The following is a 20,984-nucleotide window of genomic DNA, read 5'->3' as shown; positions in this document are numbered from 1 at the left end:
GAAATATGCTGATATCAGTTTGCTGTCCATTTATTTCTTCAGGCTATAATGGTCCATGAACCTCAATCTAAACCATCTCAACTATAGAGTTAATTGAATGGATATTTTAGAGTGCTTAGTATATATTAATTATATTTAACACACATCTAGTATTAATTGTTATATTTATTCAGATTTAATAAAGACAGATATCTATTAAATACCAACTGATTAGTAAGGTCATTGATGTTTGCTGACTCTATACTAGACCATGTAGCAGTTAAGCTTCACTAAATACTGCATGTTAATTGTTAGTCAATTGATTATTTAAGTAGCTAAACCAGTTACATTATTTTTCTTCCAAACTTAAATGAATTCAGGTTATTAACATTGATATTATTAATTATATAGCTAATATGAATGTGTCTACCCAGACAGTGGTCTCAAGTGTTTTACTGTTAATTGAAACAATAAACAATAAGTGTTTTACTGTTAATTGAAACAATGTAGGACTATACATAAATGGCATGAGAGAGCCTATGGGCTTTATATAGGGGATCAGGATTTCATCCTTGGTGCTAAACCAGGCAAAATTTCCTTTGAAAGCCGCCTGACATGGAGTAACAGAAAACCTTTTGCAGTTCTGTTTCATATGTTCGGAGAGCAAGCTTAAGACATTCTACAGCTAAAGCTAATGGAGTAACTTACTGCAAAAGTTGATTGATGCAGATTCTGCTAGTCTTTGAAACAATTTTTCTTTATAACAACTTGTCCAGCCCTATAGGTTGTTGAATAACTCATTGTGAATAGAATTCATCATGAATTCTGGCACCTGGTTTTGTGTAATAAGAATATAGGTGAGGTCCTTGCACCACTAAAGTCAATGGGAGTTTTGTGCTGTCTTTCATTAGACTTCAGGATGATTCAATGTTCTGTCTTCAAAATAATAGGCCCCATGCAAAATGCGGTGCACATTCACAACTGGAAGTCAGTGGTTCTGGATCTGCACATCTCAGGGTAAAAAGTTTTCTTTCTCTGCAGTGGCTGCTGCAGCAAAATACAGCAGTCACAGGTTTCAATGGCCTTCTGCAGGGCTAAGCAAAAGAAGCCTCCTTAGAGAACTGTGTGGATGGTGGAGCCCCAGAGGTCAACCATTTAAAACTTCACCTTGAACATATGTCAGAAGTCTGTGAATCACTTGGAGGAGAGGCTTTCTCAGTCTGTGTGGAGTAGTGTGTCTTTCATACACAAGGTGCAAGTGACCACAGCAATTTTATGAACTTTGCCTTGAGAAAAAATGCAACAAAGATCATATTAGGAGGGGTTTTTAAAGCAGACAACTGTCAGTGAAAGGTAGTTATTGTAACTGCTCACACTTGGTATGAGTGAGAGGGAGCTGGGCAGTGGAGGAAGGGGAAGGATGTCAGCAGTAATATTTTCCATGGAGTTAAAAATGATAGTTTTGAATTGTTCCCCTTGATTGATTGATTTGCATTGGCAGAGTCTTGCAAACTCCACCACATGAATTGCATGACTTGGCAGTTCTGGAGCAAGGTTCACTGTTCCAGGACCTGGCTCATAAGGAAACTCTTACATTCCTTCATCTCGCTATCCTGGCTGTTTCCTGCCTGCGCATGATTAGAAGACTTTCCAATACCAGAGGCGACATTCTTTATCTGAATACTAGGTTTGTGCAGTAGTCCCTGGGGAATGTGGCAACATGAATCATACACACTATGTTGCTGGTAGTACCGAGCTTGTGAGAGGACCAATATTTGTGTAATACCAATTAAGCAATTTCATCTCTGCAGCTCTGTATCTTACAGATGAACAAGAGGCAGCTTCTGTTCAGCTAGACCAGTCACATTTTGAATCTCACTGGCATTTTTACATACACTTTCTGCGCAATTTGTCCTTCATTATATTTTTATGAACTAGATCTGATCTTTCCTTTTAGTTGCTTGTATGTAGCCTGAACTCTCCGTAAACAAAGCAATGTGTCTTCCCTAGAATCTGCTCAAAAAATGCACTAAAATGCATCAGGGGCAATTAACAGCAACCAAACAATTTTACTGAGGAGACAGAAGATAGTAAATAGTACATTTTACTTGAGATGTTTAGTGCTCCATGATCAGCTAGCTGTTTCCTCCAGTACATGTTAGTATCACTTGTTAATGAAGCTCAGGATTTTTTAAATTTATATGTGTTTTTTTTTAAATTCTATTTAATATTAAAGTGACATCCTATATCAAGGCCTAAACTTGTTATAAGCTATTAATAATTTAAATTAAATACAAAATTAATACTTAGTAGTACATATTTGCTGCCAAATTTTAAAGAAAGTCAAATCCCTGAATGGCTGGAAGCAACTGGAGCTTGTTTCTTGAAAACCGGCTTTTGATGAAAGAAGCCTCTTCTGCAGGCATAGAGAGAATATTTTCTTCATTTCAGCTACTTCAGTTCAATGTTTAGTTCATTCAAAGTTAAGAAACCAATTGGGAGCTTTTTTTAAACTATGAATAAAAACTGAGTGTGAGAGGATGAGCTCTACAAGGTTCTAAAATCTTGAAAGACACGCTTACCAGAAGCAATCAGTTCAGTTCATTACCTGCATAAAATATTTCATTTAATAAATCAACTTTAAATTCAAACACATTTTGATAAACTTTTTGTTAAGCTTTTTTTATATGTAACCAGCACTATAAAAGTAGTTTTAACAACAAAAATTAAATTTTTATTTTTTATTGAATTTGAATTCCCATCCAAATAGCACTTGACACAAAACACAAGTAAAAATGTAATCATTTAGTAAATTCACCATGTGTTAAGTTGATAAAAAAATGTAAAAATTAAGAATCTGAATAAATGTAACTTAAGCTATATAATTGCTTAAGTAAATGTGAATAGATATATTATCTTCCTGGTTAGCAAAAAGAAGCACCAAAATTAATGTAAAGGCTGTATTTAGTCATAAATAACATGTTTTAATGATTATCAATTAACGAGAATCAACCTTTCCTTAGGAAAACAACTAAAAAGTACAAATACAAAACAGGATTTATATCAAGGTTTCCTGCTTGCTGATTTAAATTATTATTAAAATCCAGTGATTTAAATCAGTCCATGCTGAGCCCAAGTTATTTCTCACAAGGTGATCCCGCCTTAAGGGCCCTCCTGCAGCAGGCCGAGGCACAGCCAGTATATGCCTCCTCAGTTCTCCTCCTTTGGAGTCTCCAATAACTCCATGACAGCTCTCCTATCTAATAATACCTTTTCAGGTATTGGTTTATTATGAAAACATAATTCAAAATAGTCTATAAAGTCCTCAAACATACTCCATTTCTAGTACCCACATCTTGTGTAGTCCATCAACACAGCACATACCACACACTGGTGTCTTCGACGTTATCTAGGCTCTTCTTTGGCCCTCCTCTGTACCATTACCAGAAAAACCACCCTAGTCTTTCCTGCTGGAGTGCAATCCCACTCTTCCCCAGGGGACCACCCTGGCACTCAACCCTCTGCCATCTACTGGCTCCATGTCTTTGGCGTGGAGGTGTCAGTGAGCAGGCCCCTCCAGTGCTCACCTCCTTTCAACTCTATCTAGCCCTTGGCTTTGGCTGGCTGACTTAGAAGCCAGAAGTCTACTCTCTCTGCTGCTCTTTGGCCTTCAGCCCTCTCCAGCTCTGGCTTTCTGGCTTGGGGAGGTCAGCCAGCAAAACTCTCTGCTGCTCTCCTGCCTTCAGCCTTCTTCCAGGAACCATCTACAGCTTCCTTCAAGGATCTCCTGCAGTTTCTTTGTGTCCGGTAGCTCTCATCTGCCCTTTTTCTGATCGAACCACACAGCTCTCCTCTGCCCTTGTCCTAACTGATTCTCTCTGTTGTTTGGCTGTACCACTTGTATGGCCTACGTGCCCTCTCTTAAAGCTCAGTTAGGAGATAGCTGACAAGTCACAGGTACAGTGGCCTCTTTCCTCCTAAAGGGCCACTGTCACCCTATGACACTATGTCTGCTGTAAGCATCACTAACTGTAAGCTACTGGTGTTTGCCTCCCATGTGTGTAGCCAAACCTGCCTCTCCTGGGAATCTAGCAATTTCCTCCAGAAGTTATGTTGTGTTAGCTTTGCCCAGATCTCCATCCACTTCCCAGTGACTTGTATTTTCTGAGCCAGGCCCCGGGGCCAGCAGGTAATCACGGGTCCATTCTGGCTGGCTTCCTTCTTCATTTGTCTCTGGCTGGATTGGATTTGTTTGGCTCTGTCCTCTGTTGGGTCTGGCACCCACCTCCTAGGCAGACGGTGTCTGGTTCAGACTGATTTACCATGACGTTGTTGGGTGGGTCAGGCTCCCGCTGCTGCAGCTGGGACTTTGGTTGGGCTTTCTGTTGCATCGCAGGCTTGGTCTACACTACCAACTTATGTTGGTGTAATTGCATCGCTCAGGGGGGTGGAAAATCCACCCCTGAGCAACGCAGTTATTTCAACCTAACACCCAGTATAGACAGCACTATGTTAATGGGTGGGCTTCTCCTGTCAATATAGCTACCGCCTCTCACATCTTCACTAAGTGCTACAGCTGCACTGGTGCATCCTTCAACCCCAGGTTCTAATCTGTGCTTTCCCTGCCTCTCCCGAAGGAGCCCCCGGAAGACAGACTTGCTGTGTCAAGGGTATGGGGGAGTGGAAAAGTTAGGAACATTCTTTAATTAGGAGCTTCTATCATCTTAGTAATAATAACAAAACCTTTGGGGAGCGCACCATATGTGGATTTGCAGGTGTGCTTATCAACTGTTCACTTGAGACCTCTGGGAAAAAGTCATTCCCACCCCAGGAACTAGTAGTTAGAGCCCACTACAGAGCTCCAGTCTCACTTGGGTGATGCTGTTCCCTACAGCAGAGCACATTTTTATAATCTAAGAAACCTCATGTGTTAGTAGCAGAAAGCATAAAATACTCTCTTGTTAGTGCTGAGATATGAGAAGGGCATGTCGTTTAAAAGCACTGTTGGGAGGTGTTTATGTCTTCCTTAAATGCTTGCACTGATCTGACAACAGGGAAGGTTTTATCCTATGTATTAAGGTTAAAATGAAAATAAACGCTTTTTGAACATAAGGAAATCAGCCAAAATTTGGTGCTTTAATAGTTGCTTTTTGGCCAAAGACCCAATCTTGCAATCCTCACTCAGGCAAAACTCTCTGCAGCTTGGGCCAAAGGAAGCAAATGTGTCCTAAGGAACGTAATTGCATAAAAAGACAAAATACTAGGACTGTGATTCAGGAAAGCACTTAGGCAGGTGCTTAACTTTAAATTTAAGCAAGTGCTTGACTCCCATTTATTTCAGCAAGACTTAAGCGTGTCCTCAAGAACTTTGCTGAATCAAGGCCCTGGTGATTAGAAACAATCTTCTGAATGAAAAGAATTTATGTTGATTGGTCGATGTGCATTAAGCTTATGATGTAATGGAGATTAAACGTTGTGCTGCAAAATATGTAAAGCTAAGATCATAGAGTCAATCTCTTTTACCTTTTGCAGGTGGAGATTTACATTTTACCTTTATATATTTACCTATGGAGTCCGGTTCCTGAAAAAGGTAGGAGCTCTCATTATTGTATTGTGCTTTTATAACTGGTTACAAATCTGTTTAAAGTTATACACCTCTACCTCGACATAACTCTGTCCTTGGAAGCCAAAAAATCTTACCACACTATAGGTGAAACTGTCTTATATTGAACTTGCTTTGATCCACTGGAGTGTGCAGCCCCCCGGAGCGCTGCTTTACTGCATTATACCCAAATTTGAGTTATATTGGGTGGTGTTATATTGAGGTAGCGGTGTATGTATGTACAATATATAGCAATGGTTTAGAAAATCATCAGTCACCGCTAAGAAAGATGTGCTTTGTTTCAATTACAAAATAAGTTGCAATTGGTACTTTGCAGAGAACCCTTCAAGCTACTACTTTTTAAACAAAAAAGAAAAGAACTTTGGAAAAACCATTTGAATGCCGAAAAGGTTGTCGTAACAACAACCCTGGTTTCCCAATAGGTGTTAGGCTGCTCACGGTTCTTGATATGAGATATAGTTATACTTAAAGCATGATTATATTTAGATTGTCCTCATGCTGGGCCCTGTGTTCTCCTGTGTGAAAATAACCCATGTAGGAGAGAGGACTCTCCAGGAAGTTTCCTATGGATTCTTTGATCAGAAATGAATGTTTGCTCTCAACCCCACTTCACAGGGGAAGCTCAGGGAATTCTGCTCCGTTAACCCCAGCTCAGGAGGTAATGAGCATGGTCATGGAGTCTGTTGCAGTATTGCAAACTCTGTTTTAGTGCAAGTCTTGTGACATATTTTATGTTTTCTTAAAGCCCCGAATGCTGGAATTGGGAGACTCCGTGAACATCTCAGCTTTCATTTAAAACAAAGTACAGTTCTAACCTTCATGGTTTGGAGAAAAGCTTGAAAACGTGACATAAGTGCGTCATAAAGGCTTAGTAGCCAGATGGCAAATGAAAAGATTTCTTTCTTTCTTTCTTTCTTTCTTTCTTTCTTTCAATTCATGCTGCTTAAGCCAATCTCCATGATTTTTTGAGATCTGCCTCATGAGGTTGGAATGCTTGAGACTGGAAATACAGCAGATGTGCACACTCTAAAAGGGGTATGGCCAAGCAGAGTGAGAACATGGCCATCTCCTCAGCCAGTTGTCTGAGGCCAGCACTAATGGGAATATATGCTGCATCTCCAACAAGGAGGAGAAAGAGCTGCTCCTAAGTAAACTTACCTTGTATTCCTGAACTGGGGCACTGTGCAGACAAAAAAGCTTCCAGATAATGTTCCAAAACTCCACTTCCCCATCCTCTTCTATGGCTGTGGTATCAAAAGCCAAAAGAGGTGATAATGAATGCTGTCATGGTGAATAATGCAAGGGAATATTCCATGACTGGTTTCTATTGTCTTAGTAGGATATGGTCGTTATAGTGCTTGCTTCAGAGAGCTGAACTTTGCTGTGGAGTTATTCTGTTATTGTAGTCAGAGTGATGTGATGCTGAGGAATGAGAAGGGAACCCTGTTTTTATCCCTGGATCTATTACTTTGAAATTTTTCCAGCTCATAAGATATTGTCTGCAAGGAACATAACAGTATGTCAGACAACATTTCTGAGCCTATACTATAATATTGTGAAGCAGGGTGGACTGAGTTTTAAATCAAAGTGATTTAAAACACTGATTTTTTTTAAATAATTTTATTTAAATCAGCAAGCAGGAAATCTTGATTTAAATAATTGATTTTAATCTTGTTTTGAATCTGTCCTTTTTAGTTATATGCCTAAAGGAAGGGTTATTCTTATTGGTTGGTAACCATTAGAATATGTTGATATGCAACTAACTGAAGCCTTTACAATAAATGTGGTACTTCTTTTTGCTAACCAGAAAGATTCATTCTCTTTATACACATTTATTTAAGTAATGATATAGCTTAATATACATTTATTCCAATTTTTATTAGAAAATGGTGGATGATGCATTTCTTATTTTTTTACTCCAGATTTGTGTCAAGTTGCATTTGGATGGAAATTAGAATTCAATTAAAAATGCACAAAAACAACTTTTAAAAATTATTTTTATAAGTTAAACAAAACTATTTTAAATGTGCTGGATACTTAAGAAGAAAAAAAGTAAATTAATCAAATATGTTTCTCATTTAAAACTAACTGATTTATTAACTGCAGGAAGGATTAACTGTAGTTCACGAATTAATGGATTGTTGCCGGTTAGCATGAGCTAGATTTTCAAATATATTTAGGTACTTAAAGATGTTGAAATCAATGGGAGTTAGGCACTTACCCTATGTAGGTACTTTTGAAAATCCCATGAGGCAGCTATCTGCATATTTAGGTGCCTAAATATGTTTTAAAATCTGGTCCTGCATCCTTCAGGTTTTTAGAATTACTAGAGTTCATCCCCTCCCACCTGGTTTTTATTCAGAGATTCTAAGAGGAAAACAAGCTTTCCTGCTTTTTTTAGCTGCCAGTCAGTTTCGTGACTTTGAGTGAACTAGTCCAAATGAGGAAAATAATCTTTCTCTCTGCACCTCATAGTTAAACTGAACTATGAAAAATAATTAAGACAAAAGCTCTTCTGCACCGCAGAAAATGAAAGTACTTACATTTGGGAAAATGTGAATATCAGCATTCTCTCCAGGGTAAAGACTGAAACTAATATACTTACTGAAGCATTATGTGATACATTTATAAAGTTTGAGTGGACCTCAGCAGTTAAAGATGTTTTCCTCTAATTCTCTAAATAAGCAAAAAGCAGCACCCATTAACTTATTAAAATTTGGGGAAGGCTCATTAATGCAGCATATTTTTATTTATTTACTTAGATGTTTTAATAGGTTACTATAAGTTTACACCTTAACGGAGGTTATCATAATTTCAAATTTAATTTTAAACAGATTTGTTTTTAAGAGGAAAAATATGTTTAAATAAAAACTCTGATTTAAATAAAATCAGATTTATTTTTAATTTTTTATTTTAAATAATCTATATTAATCAACCCTGTTGTGAAGACAGCTCTGTGTCAGCTTGGAGTATAGCCACTGTATATATTTTAATGGTCTGATTGTAGACCCTGTACTCATAATAGTGAACAGTAACTCATGAGAATAGTTCCATTGAGTGGAGCAGTTGGACCCTAAGCAATAAGGGGCTGATCTAAACTTGCTGAAATCAATGAAAAGAGTCCTGTTGACTTCAGTGAGCTTTCGCGCAGGCCCTAAGTGAACAGAATTATTATTGTCATTGGATTTAAATGATGTAACTTATATCAGCCCCCTTAAATGTATGTTGTCGACCCCAGGAACTAAAACAAAATGATGGAATTATTGATCTTTCACACTGATCAAAGCCTGTGTTGTCTCTCTACGTAGGAGTGAGATTTGGGTTTGCAAAGAATGAAATTCAGATATTGGAATCCAAAGCCACAATACTTTTTTCCTTGAACTTCACTTTCAGCCCTTTCAGCTTCATTATAATACTGAGGTAGATAATCTGGTTGTTTTTGTTCTGCTTTTTTCTTAGTGAACGAACTGCAAGATTCACTTAATTCTTCATTTAGAAAGTTAAAGAACAAAGTTGAGCTTAATAAAATCTCTTCTGTGTCTGACAGACAGATCCTCCCTTCTGGAAAAGCCATCTCTTCAAGAGAGGGTGATTTCTTATTGCTTACTCAGCATCAGTTTTCCAATGCCAGAGTAGAGATGTGCAGCCTGTTAAGTACAATCTACTTAGGCTCAATGCCCATATACTTGGTCCAGCAGGTTGGAGAAGCCAGGAGTGTGTATATACCCTGGCTCGTGACCGTGAGTGCCAACCTCAGGGTAGACTGTCAAGAAGCAGGGCAGAGACCCCAAACTGGTCTATAATTAGATTTCCCCAACCCAGTAAAATAAAGCACTGTAACAGTCTTGCCATGGAGTCACAGACAGTCCCCTTGGGCATTCCAGTCTATCTTGCCATCCAGGCAAGCTGGACTTAGCAACAGATGGTTGCGATACGCAAAAGATCACAAAATACTCAGGTTGTTCCCAATCCCAGAAGACAGGTCACTTACCCCAAGCCAACTTGTACCTTAGATCTCACACCAAAGACAACATTTGTAACCAATCCTATAGTAAACTTATCTAAGTATTTATTAACTAAGAAAAGAAATGAGAGAGTTATTACAAGGTAAGCATGTATACACAAATAAGTTACAATCTATGGTTTCAAAAAGTGAGAGAGTTGTAGTAATCTGTCAACTCTGAATGTCTTTTAGGACTAACCTGGATTGACCTTGGGGATCTCTGCTTCTGTTTCATAACACTGTCCCTGTGAGAGTCCAAACAGCAAAAGATGAAAAATTTTCTTGTCAGCCATTTTTATTTCTCCTTCCAGTATTCAAGCTGATGGGACAAACCCTTTTGCACATAGCCTCTTTGTGGGAATGAGGGGGCAGTTAACAAAGTCTTTGTTTTGTGATGCCTCACAATGGCTCATTTAGTTTTAATAGACCTTCTTGATAGGAGACAATCCCTGCTGAGTGGGTTCGAAGTTTCAGAGCAAACATTTTTACAGTTACAAAGCAAAAAGTTAAATCTTATCTTATAGCAGGTGATACAGATATAAGTGAGATTAATGAATGCAGCAATTTACAGGTATTTCATAAAGTCTAAACCCTAAACACCTTATTATAAATTCAATATCCATCTTAACCATACTAAAACGTGGGTGAAACAGACTGGTTTCCAGCAATAAATTTGTCAGTGCTCTGCTGAGTTCTGAAGCCTTGGAAATAGCTGGCACCTTGTCTGCCAGTGTCTCAGACATAATTCTAGCAGAGATCTATACAGGCTCATCAAGTTGACAACTGCAACATCTTATGGGATGGAACATGCCACCAGTATATCACCAAGTTTTACATGTTCATTTGACTCTTTAAGATCCAAACAAATGCTTAATGTATAAACCATTTGGGATTCATCAGATCTGACTTTTCAATACATGCGGTACTTTTCTTTCAAATAGCCACAGTATTATTAAAATAGAGTATAACCATTGAAACTGCATTCAGGTGCTTCTGACTGAACATATGCAATGATGGTTGATTGATCTTCTTGCTGAAGATAATTAGTTTGGAAAGAGCATTTGTGAATGCCTGGAGGGTTAAAGGATCCAGTCCATTATGTCAGAGGCTTTCCCAAAGGTTGGGCCGGGAAGAGTAATATGGTTTGCTAAGTGTGCCTGCGACTTGTCCTCTGCTTGTAAAGTATCTTCTTCTCTTGATGAACAATCCATTTCCCTTCCAAATTCTCTGCTTTGGGTATTACTTTTTCATGGCAAACTGGTTTGCCACTGTAGCTTCCCACATGTTGCTATGTATGCCAGAATGGGAAATTTGATTGTTTTAAGATCTAAGTAATTTTTTCTCTCTGTTGATCTTTTGCCCAGTAAGTGTATTATTCAGCATTTGAGAGTATATTGTCTCTTGCATGGGGGACAGGTCCAGTCCAGTAAAGCTGTTAGGGTTACAATACATCTGGGTTTTCCCCAAAATTGCCTCGTTTTTGAGCCTCCATCTTCTGTCTGGGCATATTTTTCAAATAACAGGCAATGCCTGGGATTTTTTTACAACTCAGAAAGAGCCCCTAATAATCTGCTTCCCAATTGGTCCCTCCCGTGTATTGGCAGCTGATTGGTCCATTCCCCTACAGCCACAGCTGCCGGATCCTGCCCACCCAGGCACAGGTTCCCAGTACTGGTGAGAGGGTCTGGCAGAGAGGCACTGATTGACGGTTATCATTGCATCCTGGGCTTGCACCAGCCACCCTGCCACCGTGACAGAGAGCGACATTGTCCCCCACCTCCAGTGAGTACCCCTGCCGCAGGTACCCTCTTCAGAGCTCCCAATTGTATCCGCCTTCCAACTCCCTCTCTCTCTGCAGTGTCCTCTTTTGGGGAACCTCTTTTGAAATATGCTAACCTTAAGAGCTGTGTTTGATAAGTGTCTCTAAAGTGCAGTTTGTGCAGCTCTCTTAGAGAATGTGATTTGCATAGTAGCTTGAAGGTGTATTGATGAAATTTTTCCATCTCTGTTTGTGCTGATGATAACTTGCCTATGTTTTACAAGTGTGGGATAAGGTAGCTATCAGTAGAGAATAATACTCATTAACTTGAGTCCTTTGTAATTGTACCTTGGTTCCAGATTTGATGTTTCAATCTGCACTGTGCAGCACATGCCTTCTTAATCTGGGTAACAACTTCTTGTTTAATGAGGACTGCATTAGACACATTTTCTCAGACAGGCAATCTACTCAGTTTGACAGCATGGATTGTAATGCTAGGCTTTCCAAACCTGGGTGCTTTCTAAGCTGCTGTGTGATAAATTATTGTCTCTGTGCTTTTTTATTGTCTCCCACAATTGTGTCTGTACTTTTTTCATACCTTTCATTTAGAGTGAAATTCATCCCTGTACATAGTAATAGGCCTGTACACCACTTAAGTACCACTTTAAACCAATTTTGATGGCCTTTATTTTGGTGTGGATCTTTGCACAGCGGTGAATTTCACCATGAGCAGTGGGTGAAGCCCCTTCCACCCAAGCCCACCCCCACTCCCCACTAGAGCCCCAGCCTGCTAATGGCCAGAAGATCCCCGAGCCATTAGGATTTAACTTCCACTTTTTAAAGGATGCCTTTTTGCCTCTTACTGCTTCTTTTTACTTTGTTTAGCCATGGTCAGGGCCGGTGCTTCCATTTAGGCGACCTAGGCGGTCGCCTAGGCCACCAGGAATTGGGAGGGTGGCATTTTGCGGCCCTTGGCGGCAATTCGGCGGTGGGGAGTCCTTCCGCGCTCCATATCTTTGGTGGCAATTCGGCGGCGGGGGGTCCTTCCGCGCCCCGGGTCTTTGGCGGTAATTCTGCAGCGGGTCCTTCACTCGCTCCGGGACCCATCGCTGAAGTGCCCCAAAGACCAGGAGCGCGGAAGGACCCCCTCCCCCGCCGCCGAACTGCCGCTGACCGGGAGCACGGAAGGACCCCTGCCTAGGGCACCAAAAACCCTGGCGCTGCTCCTGACCATGGTAGCACTTTTCTGGTTCTCTTAATATGTTTTTTTTAATTGAGGTATACGTTTAAATCCTCTCTCATATAAGAGTAACAAGTATGCTATAGAGCTGCAAGGCGTTAATTCCATTAGGGGTTCTGGTGGCACTGTCAGCCATTGGAGATGGTTTGAAAAAACCTATCCTTATTTTGGTTTGAAAAAACCCATCCCAGCTCCCAGCATATCTGTGGGCCTAATGCTGTGCTCTGTTACACTGACCTAAATCAGAAGTAAATCCATTGACTTGAACTGACTTTTCAATTTGGCACTATATATAAAGTACTGTGGGGTTATTAAGTATTTACTAAGAGAAACCTCAGTGAAAGAGCATCTAATAAGGGAATTTTTTTTGGTTTTTTACCTGTTCCCATCCTTTTCATTTTTAATAATTTCTTTTCAGTAATGAAATAAGGTAAGAAAATGCCATGTTGGGGATGAAAGGCAAAATTATCTGCCAGTGTGCAGAACATAGTTGCTTACAATATGTATTTTTACTTTTGGTTGGTAACTGTTCCAAAATAATTCCATGGTAAGGACAGCTGTGGAAAATATTTTGTGACTGTACACTAGGGTTATATATTTCCTCCTTGATAGTACCAGGGCTAGAGTTGTGAACAGTAGACTTCTCTTCCATCAAAGGAGTTTTCATCTTCTTAGATGATCCATATAGGGATAATATTAGATCAGGATTTAGAACACCAAAGGCCAAATTAATCCCTGATGTAATTCCTTTGATTTCTGTGCTGTTATGCGGGCATAAATTTGGCTCCAAGTGCCAACACCAGTGTGAAGAATAATTATGAAGTAATGATCTGCCACAGGGCTTTCCTAAGAGATGGCATCATGTGAGGGACTCACAGAAAAACGATGTGTGCCTCTGACTACTCAGAACTAATCTAAGATGATAAATGTGCTGTGATGTTCCTTATGTCTTATAAAACACTGAGATCTGGAGCATAAAGCAGAAGATAACTAATGTTATTCCCACTCTGATCATTGATATGGGTTTTTTCCCCTTTTGGCTCTGCTGAGCTTTCAGAGTAATCAGAGCTCTGATAAAAAGTCAGCTTGTTCCATTTACATTAGCTACTGATCATTGACTTGCAGAGCAGCCCCCTAAGATTGATTACAATAAAACCTGGAGTTCCAATGACAATATTAGAATATTTTGTTCATCACTGACATAGGGCCAAAATTCAAAGTCCTTACTTAAGCAAAAATCACATTGAAATCAGTGGGAGTTTGCTTGATTAAGGGTGAATGGCCTGCTTCTTCTCCCATTGAAGTCAATACTAGAAGTCCCACTAACGTCAATAGTTCAGAAGCAAGCCCTGTATAAAAGCAGAGTAAGGACTTCAGGAATTCGCCCACAGCATGTAGCCTGTCCTTGGAATTATGCTGTATCTCGGTATTCTGTAAAGCAAAAGCATTAAGAAGATGTGGAACTGAAGCTCTTCCTCTGGATACTTGACATCCCATAACCTCTGCATCCTTTTTCCTTTCCATCTTTGCCCATGAAAATTAGAAAGTTGCAAAAGAGTGTGGACTAGCTTCAATGAGAATTCTTCTTTGGAGCTGAGAAACCTGAAACTGCATGTTGGAAATTTTGTTAGAAAAGGACCACGGTAGGGCCATTTGGGGGGCTGGTGTTCATTTGTTTTAAAGATCTGATCACTAAGTAAACTGATGGAGTAGATAAATTGGTCATGTTGAAAAATGCCAGAGAAAACTGGATTTTTGTGGCACGTGTTTGAGAGAGGGCTATGGCAGCTCTATATCTTGGCTCTTCAGGAGCCACACTAATCCAGTGGAGTTATTTGGCTGAATCTGTTGATCAGTTACAGGCTTTTACAGATAATTTAACTACATTTGGAAACCATAAGAAAGCAATGATATAGTGTAAATTTCACATAAAGGACATATTTATGGCACATATGCTAACTTAAAGCCAAGTTGTAGGGATCTTTTTTCCCCACCTCTCTTCATGTGCGGACTGCTAATGGCCAGATAGAACCCCAGTTCCTGTGCTCAGGGTAGTCTCTACTTCCTCGGGCTCAAGGTGCCTTAAAGGAGACAAGTCAATGCCCCCTCTCCCCACCACTATCACTTATGAACTGGCCAATGGAGCTGACCAACCGCATGAACACTAGAGTGGTCTAAGTAGTGGGTCTGCAGCCCCTATATGCTGAGGAGCTCCAAGTGGCAGCCTGTGTTCTTGGTGCTCCTGAGGTGATGTTGCTTCACCCTGCCCTTTACCTGGGCTGTGATGTTGGGAGAAAATGTATTCTCTGCCTTTCTCGTGGCAGGCATGTGTATGCTTGGGAGACGCTCCGGGAGAGCTGTAAAGTTTTTATTGTGATCACTTTGAGCGATGAGTGATGGAGCCATAAATGTGGAATCAGATGCCCTGTATCTGACAGACCACACAAACTTTATAATATTCCATACCATGCCAGAGTATGTTTGACTCCATTTTTAACCTTTTTTTGTTTTTTTTGGTCTCTCTACACCTTTTGACCATTGGTAGTGCATGCTGGCCACTAAGAAAGTAAGAGATTAACAGGATTAGTGACATTCACAGGTGCATAATAAAATCAGTTTACACAATGCAGTAAAATTTGTGCATTAATTGGGAAAATGTAGGCAGTTATGTGGTGATGATTATAACTACAAATGTGTTAAAAATATCAGTGCAGTGGAATTTTCTTCTAAGAAGTCAGTTTTTCATAGAGCAACTTGATTATAAGAGGAGGTTTGCTATAACTGCTACTTGCATAATGAAATGTATTGGAAAAAATTGAAACTTTCATTCTATATCACCAGTTACAGGGTTTCACTACAGAGTTAGGTTGACTTAAGTCGTCTTGTTTTGATTTATTTTTGCATGTGTCCACACATAAATTTGTCTCCTGCCGATATAGGTGCCCCATTCCATTGATGCAGAAACACTCTCCTCCCCAAAACAGTGCAGAGCCAAAGTCAACCTACTTCTGTCAGTGTAGGCATTGCATTACCTGTGTTGACCCTTAACAGTCCTCCAGCAGGTGTCCCACAGTGCCCGTTTCCTGTGACAGTGGGTGCTGTGGTCCCAGTTTTGAACTTCACTGCCCAGGGGTCACAGGTGCCAGCAGTGAATATTCTGACCTCAAATTTAAAATGGTGAAAAAGTTTGGAAAGGGTGATGAGGACATTTTGTACTGCACAGTTTGTAAAACAGACATCTCTTGTCAGGCAAATCGTATTACTGACCATTTGAAATTAAAAGGACATCAAGCAAAGATAGCCCAGGCTTCAATGGAAGCCTGCTTTGGAAAAACGAGAGAAAAGAAAGAAGCTGTGGAATTTTCACATGATCTGGTGCTCATGTTATGCTTTCAGGCAATTCCAATGAAAGTTGTCTGTGGCTTGAGGTTTTTATTAGCTCTGCTTGACAAATATGCTCTTGCCCAGAAAGTTATTGGCTGGAAGAAAAATATTTGCCTGACATTTTTTGCTCACCACCAAGCTGCAATTAAAGATCCTTTAAGTGGTGAGAAATTCTCTTTAGTAATTGATGAAAACTCCAGTTCGTGTGAGACAGCCAGCAATTAACATCCTTGCAGTGTTGTACAGTGACAACAATAAATCAATAAATACTATTTTATTAAAATCATCTGTTGTTCTTCAATGCAGTGCAGGGATCATTTTGATTTGGATTCACGATGTTGCAAGAGTACAGTCAAGTGTGGGAAAACTGCATATCAGTCAGCAGTGACTCCATGATGTACATGCAATGCCTGGTAAAGGACATGAAAGAAATGCATCCTCATCTGCTGCACATTCTGTATATTGCTCATCTTTTGCGTGTAATCATTGATCATGCAGTCAACACTGATGAGTTCCATGACATCAACACATCTGTGGTACGTTCTTCAGTGGTGTGTAAGTGTACCAACAGGCAAAAGTGAGCGTTTCTTTAAAGTGTTCAAGAAGCACTATCACTCTATTGGGTTTGCTTGTGTCCCCTCATGTTGTCCCATTGCACTAGTTTTCCAGGCTCAGGGCTGCAAAATTCATTCATGCTTACAGGGACAGTGTGATAGACTCTCTCATTAAAGAAGAGGATGGAACCACCTTAAAAAAGTCAATTAAACTATGCTTGATGGTCAAGGATGATGGAAGCCTGTGTCAACGGTATTGTATCTTTTCTTTGTGTATTTTGAGGAAAAATATACAAGGTTCATTTTCAAATAGAAAAATAATATACACTGATATGCTGCTTAATTGCAGTTTGCAAGTTGCTGCAGATGTAGGTAATACTGCAAAAGAAGTGGAACTCAAGTCAGTGGGCTCCAAAAGGCAATTCCTTTCATCTGCAATGCATGATTTCATATCAGAATTTCAAAGCAAACTGAAAGCAACCATATCCTGCAATGTATTCTTTGAGCTGTATGTGGCTCAGCATCTTTTTGCCAACTGTAAAGCATTTGATCCATTTTTCAAGGGTCTGATGTCACACAAGATTAGCATCTATAAAAATATGCTGCAAGGCAGAAGAGTTCAAGCATGATTTTGACTTGTACAGTTGCGTGAAGTACCCTGTAATGACACATAACACTTGAATACTGGAGAAATGAACCCCAGTCATTGCCAGTAACTTCAGCGTTTGTGGAAAGATTGTTCAAGACAAACATCGCATGAGCCTCTCCCCCAAACAGTTTGGGCAGCTCAGGGATTTGTACTGCAGTAAGGACACAACTTCACATTTGGAGAACTTTAGAAATCTGGAATAGTTTGCTGGCTCTAGGAAATAATTGTACATTCCAGTAACAAAAGACCTGAATTTTTTGAAACCTCCTAGCTGTGGGAACTGAAAACTTTATGGGCAAAATCTTTTGAATTAGGCTTCTTACAACTGTACTGGCAATTGACTAGAAAAAACCAGATACAATGTGTTGATTTAAGGATATTTACTTTGCATATTTTGACATATGATAGTGGCTGTTTGCATTTTAATGGTTATAAAGCTCTAACATTTATGAAGCTAAATGTCTACTGATATTAAATAATTATTGGCTGACCCCCTCCCTCATAATTTCACCCAATTGTGAAAATTAAAATCGATAATCTAAAAAAAATACTTAAAAATAAACATTGATATTATCTGTCAAAGTTAAAAATCAAATTCTGCTGAGCCTATCTATCCTCACACCAGGACACCCAGACTCCCATGCAACAGTACTTCTCCGCCCCCCCACCAATGCTAGTCCGTACTTGCCATGGCTTGAGATGCAGAGTGTCAATGTCACAAGGCATTCCAAAGATAAAGTGACAATTACATTAAGACCTTTAGTAAAAAACACCAAGGGAGTTTTGAGACTTATCTTTCCCTTTCCTTTACAACTGTAAATCCATCAATGGATCTGTGACCCTAAGAGCATCCCAGTGCCAGTGGGAAGGTGCTCACTGGTATCAGGTAATGAGTTTAAGTTGGCCTGACCAATTCAGTGTAACCCAACTCACTGCATTTATAATCTATAGTGAAAAGGTATCATGTAACATGTCACTGGAAAACTAGCAACTCATTGATCATTAATATTCTAGGCTTATGTATGTGCACTATGTGTATTAAGAGCTATGGATTTATGCTGGAATGACGACTAAAATGTTTTTAAACCAGGCTTGTCAGAGGGAGTTGGTAAACAGGTCTGCCCTAGACAAACAAATGTGTATTTGCTTCTCTGACCAGGCTGGTCCTCAGTCAGAGACAATGAAAGTCCATTTTGTAAACAAAGCTTTCAAATGGTGGAGGAGACAGCATTGGAGAGGGAAACTTTATCTCGATTATAAAGTCAGGAGGCTCTGAACCTCAAATGATAAATAATTGCATCAACTGATTGTATACAGTATTACTGTATTAAAAAAGTGTATCAAGTAAGGTCTTTTCTGAAAGCTGATGACACACTGATGATTAATATAATTGTGAAATGATACAATGAAACATGTTTCTCTCAGAAACGAGGGAATTTCACAGCTATTTACCCATCGCCAAAGAACTTACGCAAGGTGTGACCGGAAACGAGGGAAGCTCCATTTACATAGAAATCAGCGGCAGGATGGGAAGACCACAGGAAGTGAAAAACAGCATGAGATCATCCTTAAAATTGACCTTTGGAAGACATAAACAAAGATAGAAGCCATCTCTGGCATCCATCACTAGACAGACAGAAGATGCCAGAGCTCTTGCAAGCTTCAACCAAGGGGAAGTTGAAGTCTCTGGGAACTGAATATAGGTGAGAAACCTGCTTAGACAAAGATCTTTCACCTAGGAAGACCAGGAAAGCCATCATCTTGTACTTCTGTGGAAGGTCCTGACTAGGTGAAAGTCAGCAATGGCTGGGAATATGGAAGATTAGAGAGAGAAACCATCTTGAACAAAGCCTGTACCTTGCTAGGTTAAGTTTTAGATTTTAGATGAGTGTTTTTGCTTGTAACCATCTCTGCTTTTATTCATTTTACTTGGAATCACTTAACCTGTATGCTTTTGTTAACACATTTGTTTTATTTTTCCAGTGAACCAACTCACTGCTGTGTTTGAAGGGAAGAGTGTATTTACCCTAGTTAAGTTAATAAGCTGTGATGTGCTTAAGTCTCTTTAAGGGACCAACAAACCTTATGATTTCTCTGAGTGGTCCAGGTGAGGGCTGGACACTTCAGGGCTTGGGGAAAATTCGGGACTAGTAGTGTGTTGGGGTCACCTTGCTGGTTGTAACCAAGGCTGGTGGGCGCCAGAATGGGGCTGCAGACAGGCTGCTGGGGTCAGAGCTGCTGAACTGGAACTGTCTAGCACACAGAGACTCAGGCTCTGACCTGCATGCTGATAGGCTGGCTGTGAGCATCCCGGGCTGTGGGCCACAGCAGCAGGGAATTTCAGACACCCAGAGCTACAGAGCAGGCAGTGACACAACTTGTCACTTGTCTGGGTTACACCCCAGAGTGTGACAGTGTCTATCTCTTTTTATCAGCCATAGTGGCCTGGCCTTGAGAAGCGTCCCTTCCACATCTGCTAAACCCACATCAGGCAAATAGAAGAACAGACCAGGGAGAATGTGTTCTCTGAGATCCTCCAGCCCTCTGCAGCTACTGACCAGGAACTGGCGAGGAACCAGGAGTGGAGAGATCAATTGCTGGAGGGAGAGGCAAAGGGACAGAGAGCTGTACTGGGAAGCTATAGAGCTTTGCTTATGCAACAAATGCATGTTGCAGAAAATTATTGAGCTAAATACCCAAGGATCTTGTACGCAGAAACTTTCCAATTCATGGGAAAATTCCATGCTGCCTGCTCCCAATACCTGCTAGCATAATTGGTGGCGGCATGGCATGAATCCTCACACCTACTTCTCTGTGCCAGGGGAAAACAAGGAGAAACATGTTTACACTTACAGTGACATGTGATAACCACAGGGTCAGCCAGCAAACACAGTGCACTGTTTATTTTTACCAGGGATGAAACACTGCAATATGGTTTTTAATACGTAAACATGTATAGTTATTGTTTTATAGGTGTGGCTCACCCTCATACAGTGTTACTAAAATGTTTTTAGCTTGTTGGTTTGCATTTTAACCTAACTTTGTTTCCTGTTCATTTGCACACAACATTTTATTTTTTGAAACTCAGAGTATATTTATTATTTTGCACTAAGCAGACATGCCACATTACCAAGTACATAATAGGCATCAATAATCCCACCCATATTTCAGGTCTGTATACATGAAGGCACTTGCGTTACCAAAAGCATCCCACGACAGTACTATGCTACTGTAAAAATGATCTTTTAAGGCCTCCCTCAACTGTACAGCTCCATGGTTTGCTTTTCTAATATTGTCTCGGACTGTTGAACTTGAGCAGATGGCTGATCCACCTCACCCCTCCATCCTGCTGGTAGCCTTTTCCCCTTCGGTTCACAAATATTATGCAATACACAACATAAAGCAATAATGATAGGAATGTTTGCCCTGCTGAGATCCAGTCTAGTCACTATATATCACCAGCAAGCGGTGAGTCTACCAAGCACACATTCAACAGTCGACCTACACCTGCTCAGTTGGTAGTTGAATCTTTCCTTCGTTCGGTCAAGGTTTGGTGTTTGGTTTCATGAACAAAGGGTAGCAAAGTCACTACTGGCTTTTCAACATCACCAGTGTGAATGGGCTGGTCAGGGAAGAATGTCCCTGCTTGCAATTTTTGGAAAAGTTCTTTATTCTTAAAGATGCAAGTCCCATGCACCTTGCCTGACCATGTTGATGTCAGTGAAGCATTTCTGGTGATCCACTAGTACTTGCATAACAATAGAAAAGTACCCCTTTCTGTTGATGTTCTATT

General features: G+C 40.1%; 1 protein-coding gene across 2 annotated transcripts in view; it reads left to right on the top strand.

Annotated features, from left to right (window-relative positions):
- The window catches only part of CERS6 (ceramide synthase 6), a 221,049-nt gene that overhangs the window by 111,781 nt on the left and 88,284 nt on the right, over positions 1 to 20,984 (top strand). For both annotated transcript variants that reach the window (XM_032770951.2, XM_075070136.1), the window contains exon 4: positions 5,512 to 5,569. In XM_032770951.2, the coding sequence (XP_032626842.1) occupies positions 5,512 to 5,569 (58 nt within the window). The remainder of the gene's footprint in view (positions 1 to 5,511; positions 5,570 to 20,984) is intronic.

The sequence above is a fragment of the Chelonoidis abingdonii genome, chromosome 10 (assembly GCF_003597395.2).
Source record: "Chelonoidis abingdonii isolate Lonesome George chromosome 10, CheloAbing_2.0, whole genome shotgun sequence".
Taxonomy (NCBI): Eukaryota; Metazoa; Chordata; order Testudines; family Testudinidae; genus Chelonoidis; species Chelonoidis abingdonii.
The sequence above is the reverse complement of the archived record's forward strand: the minus strand, read 5'-3'. Positions and strand labels throughout refer to the sequence as shown.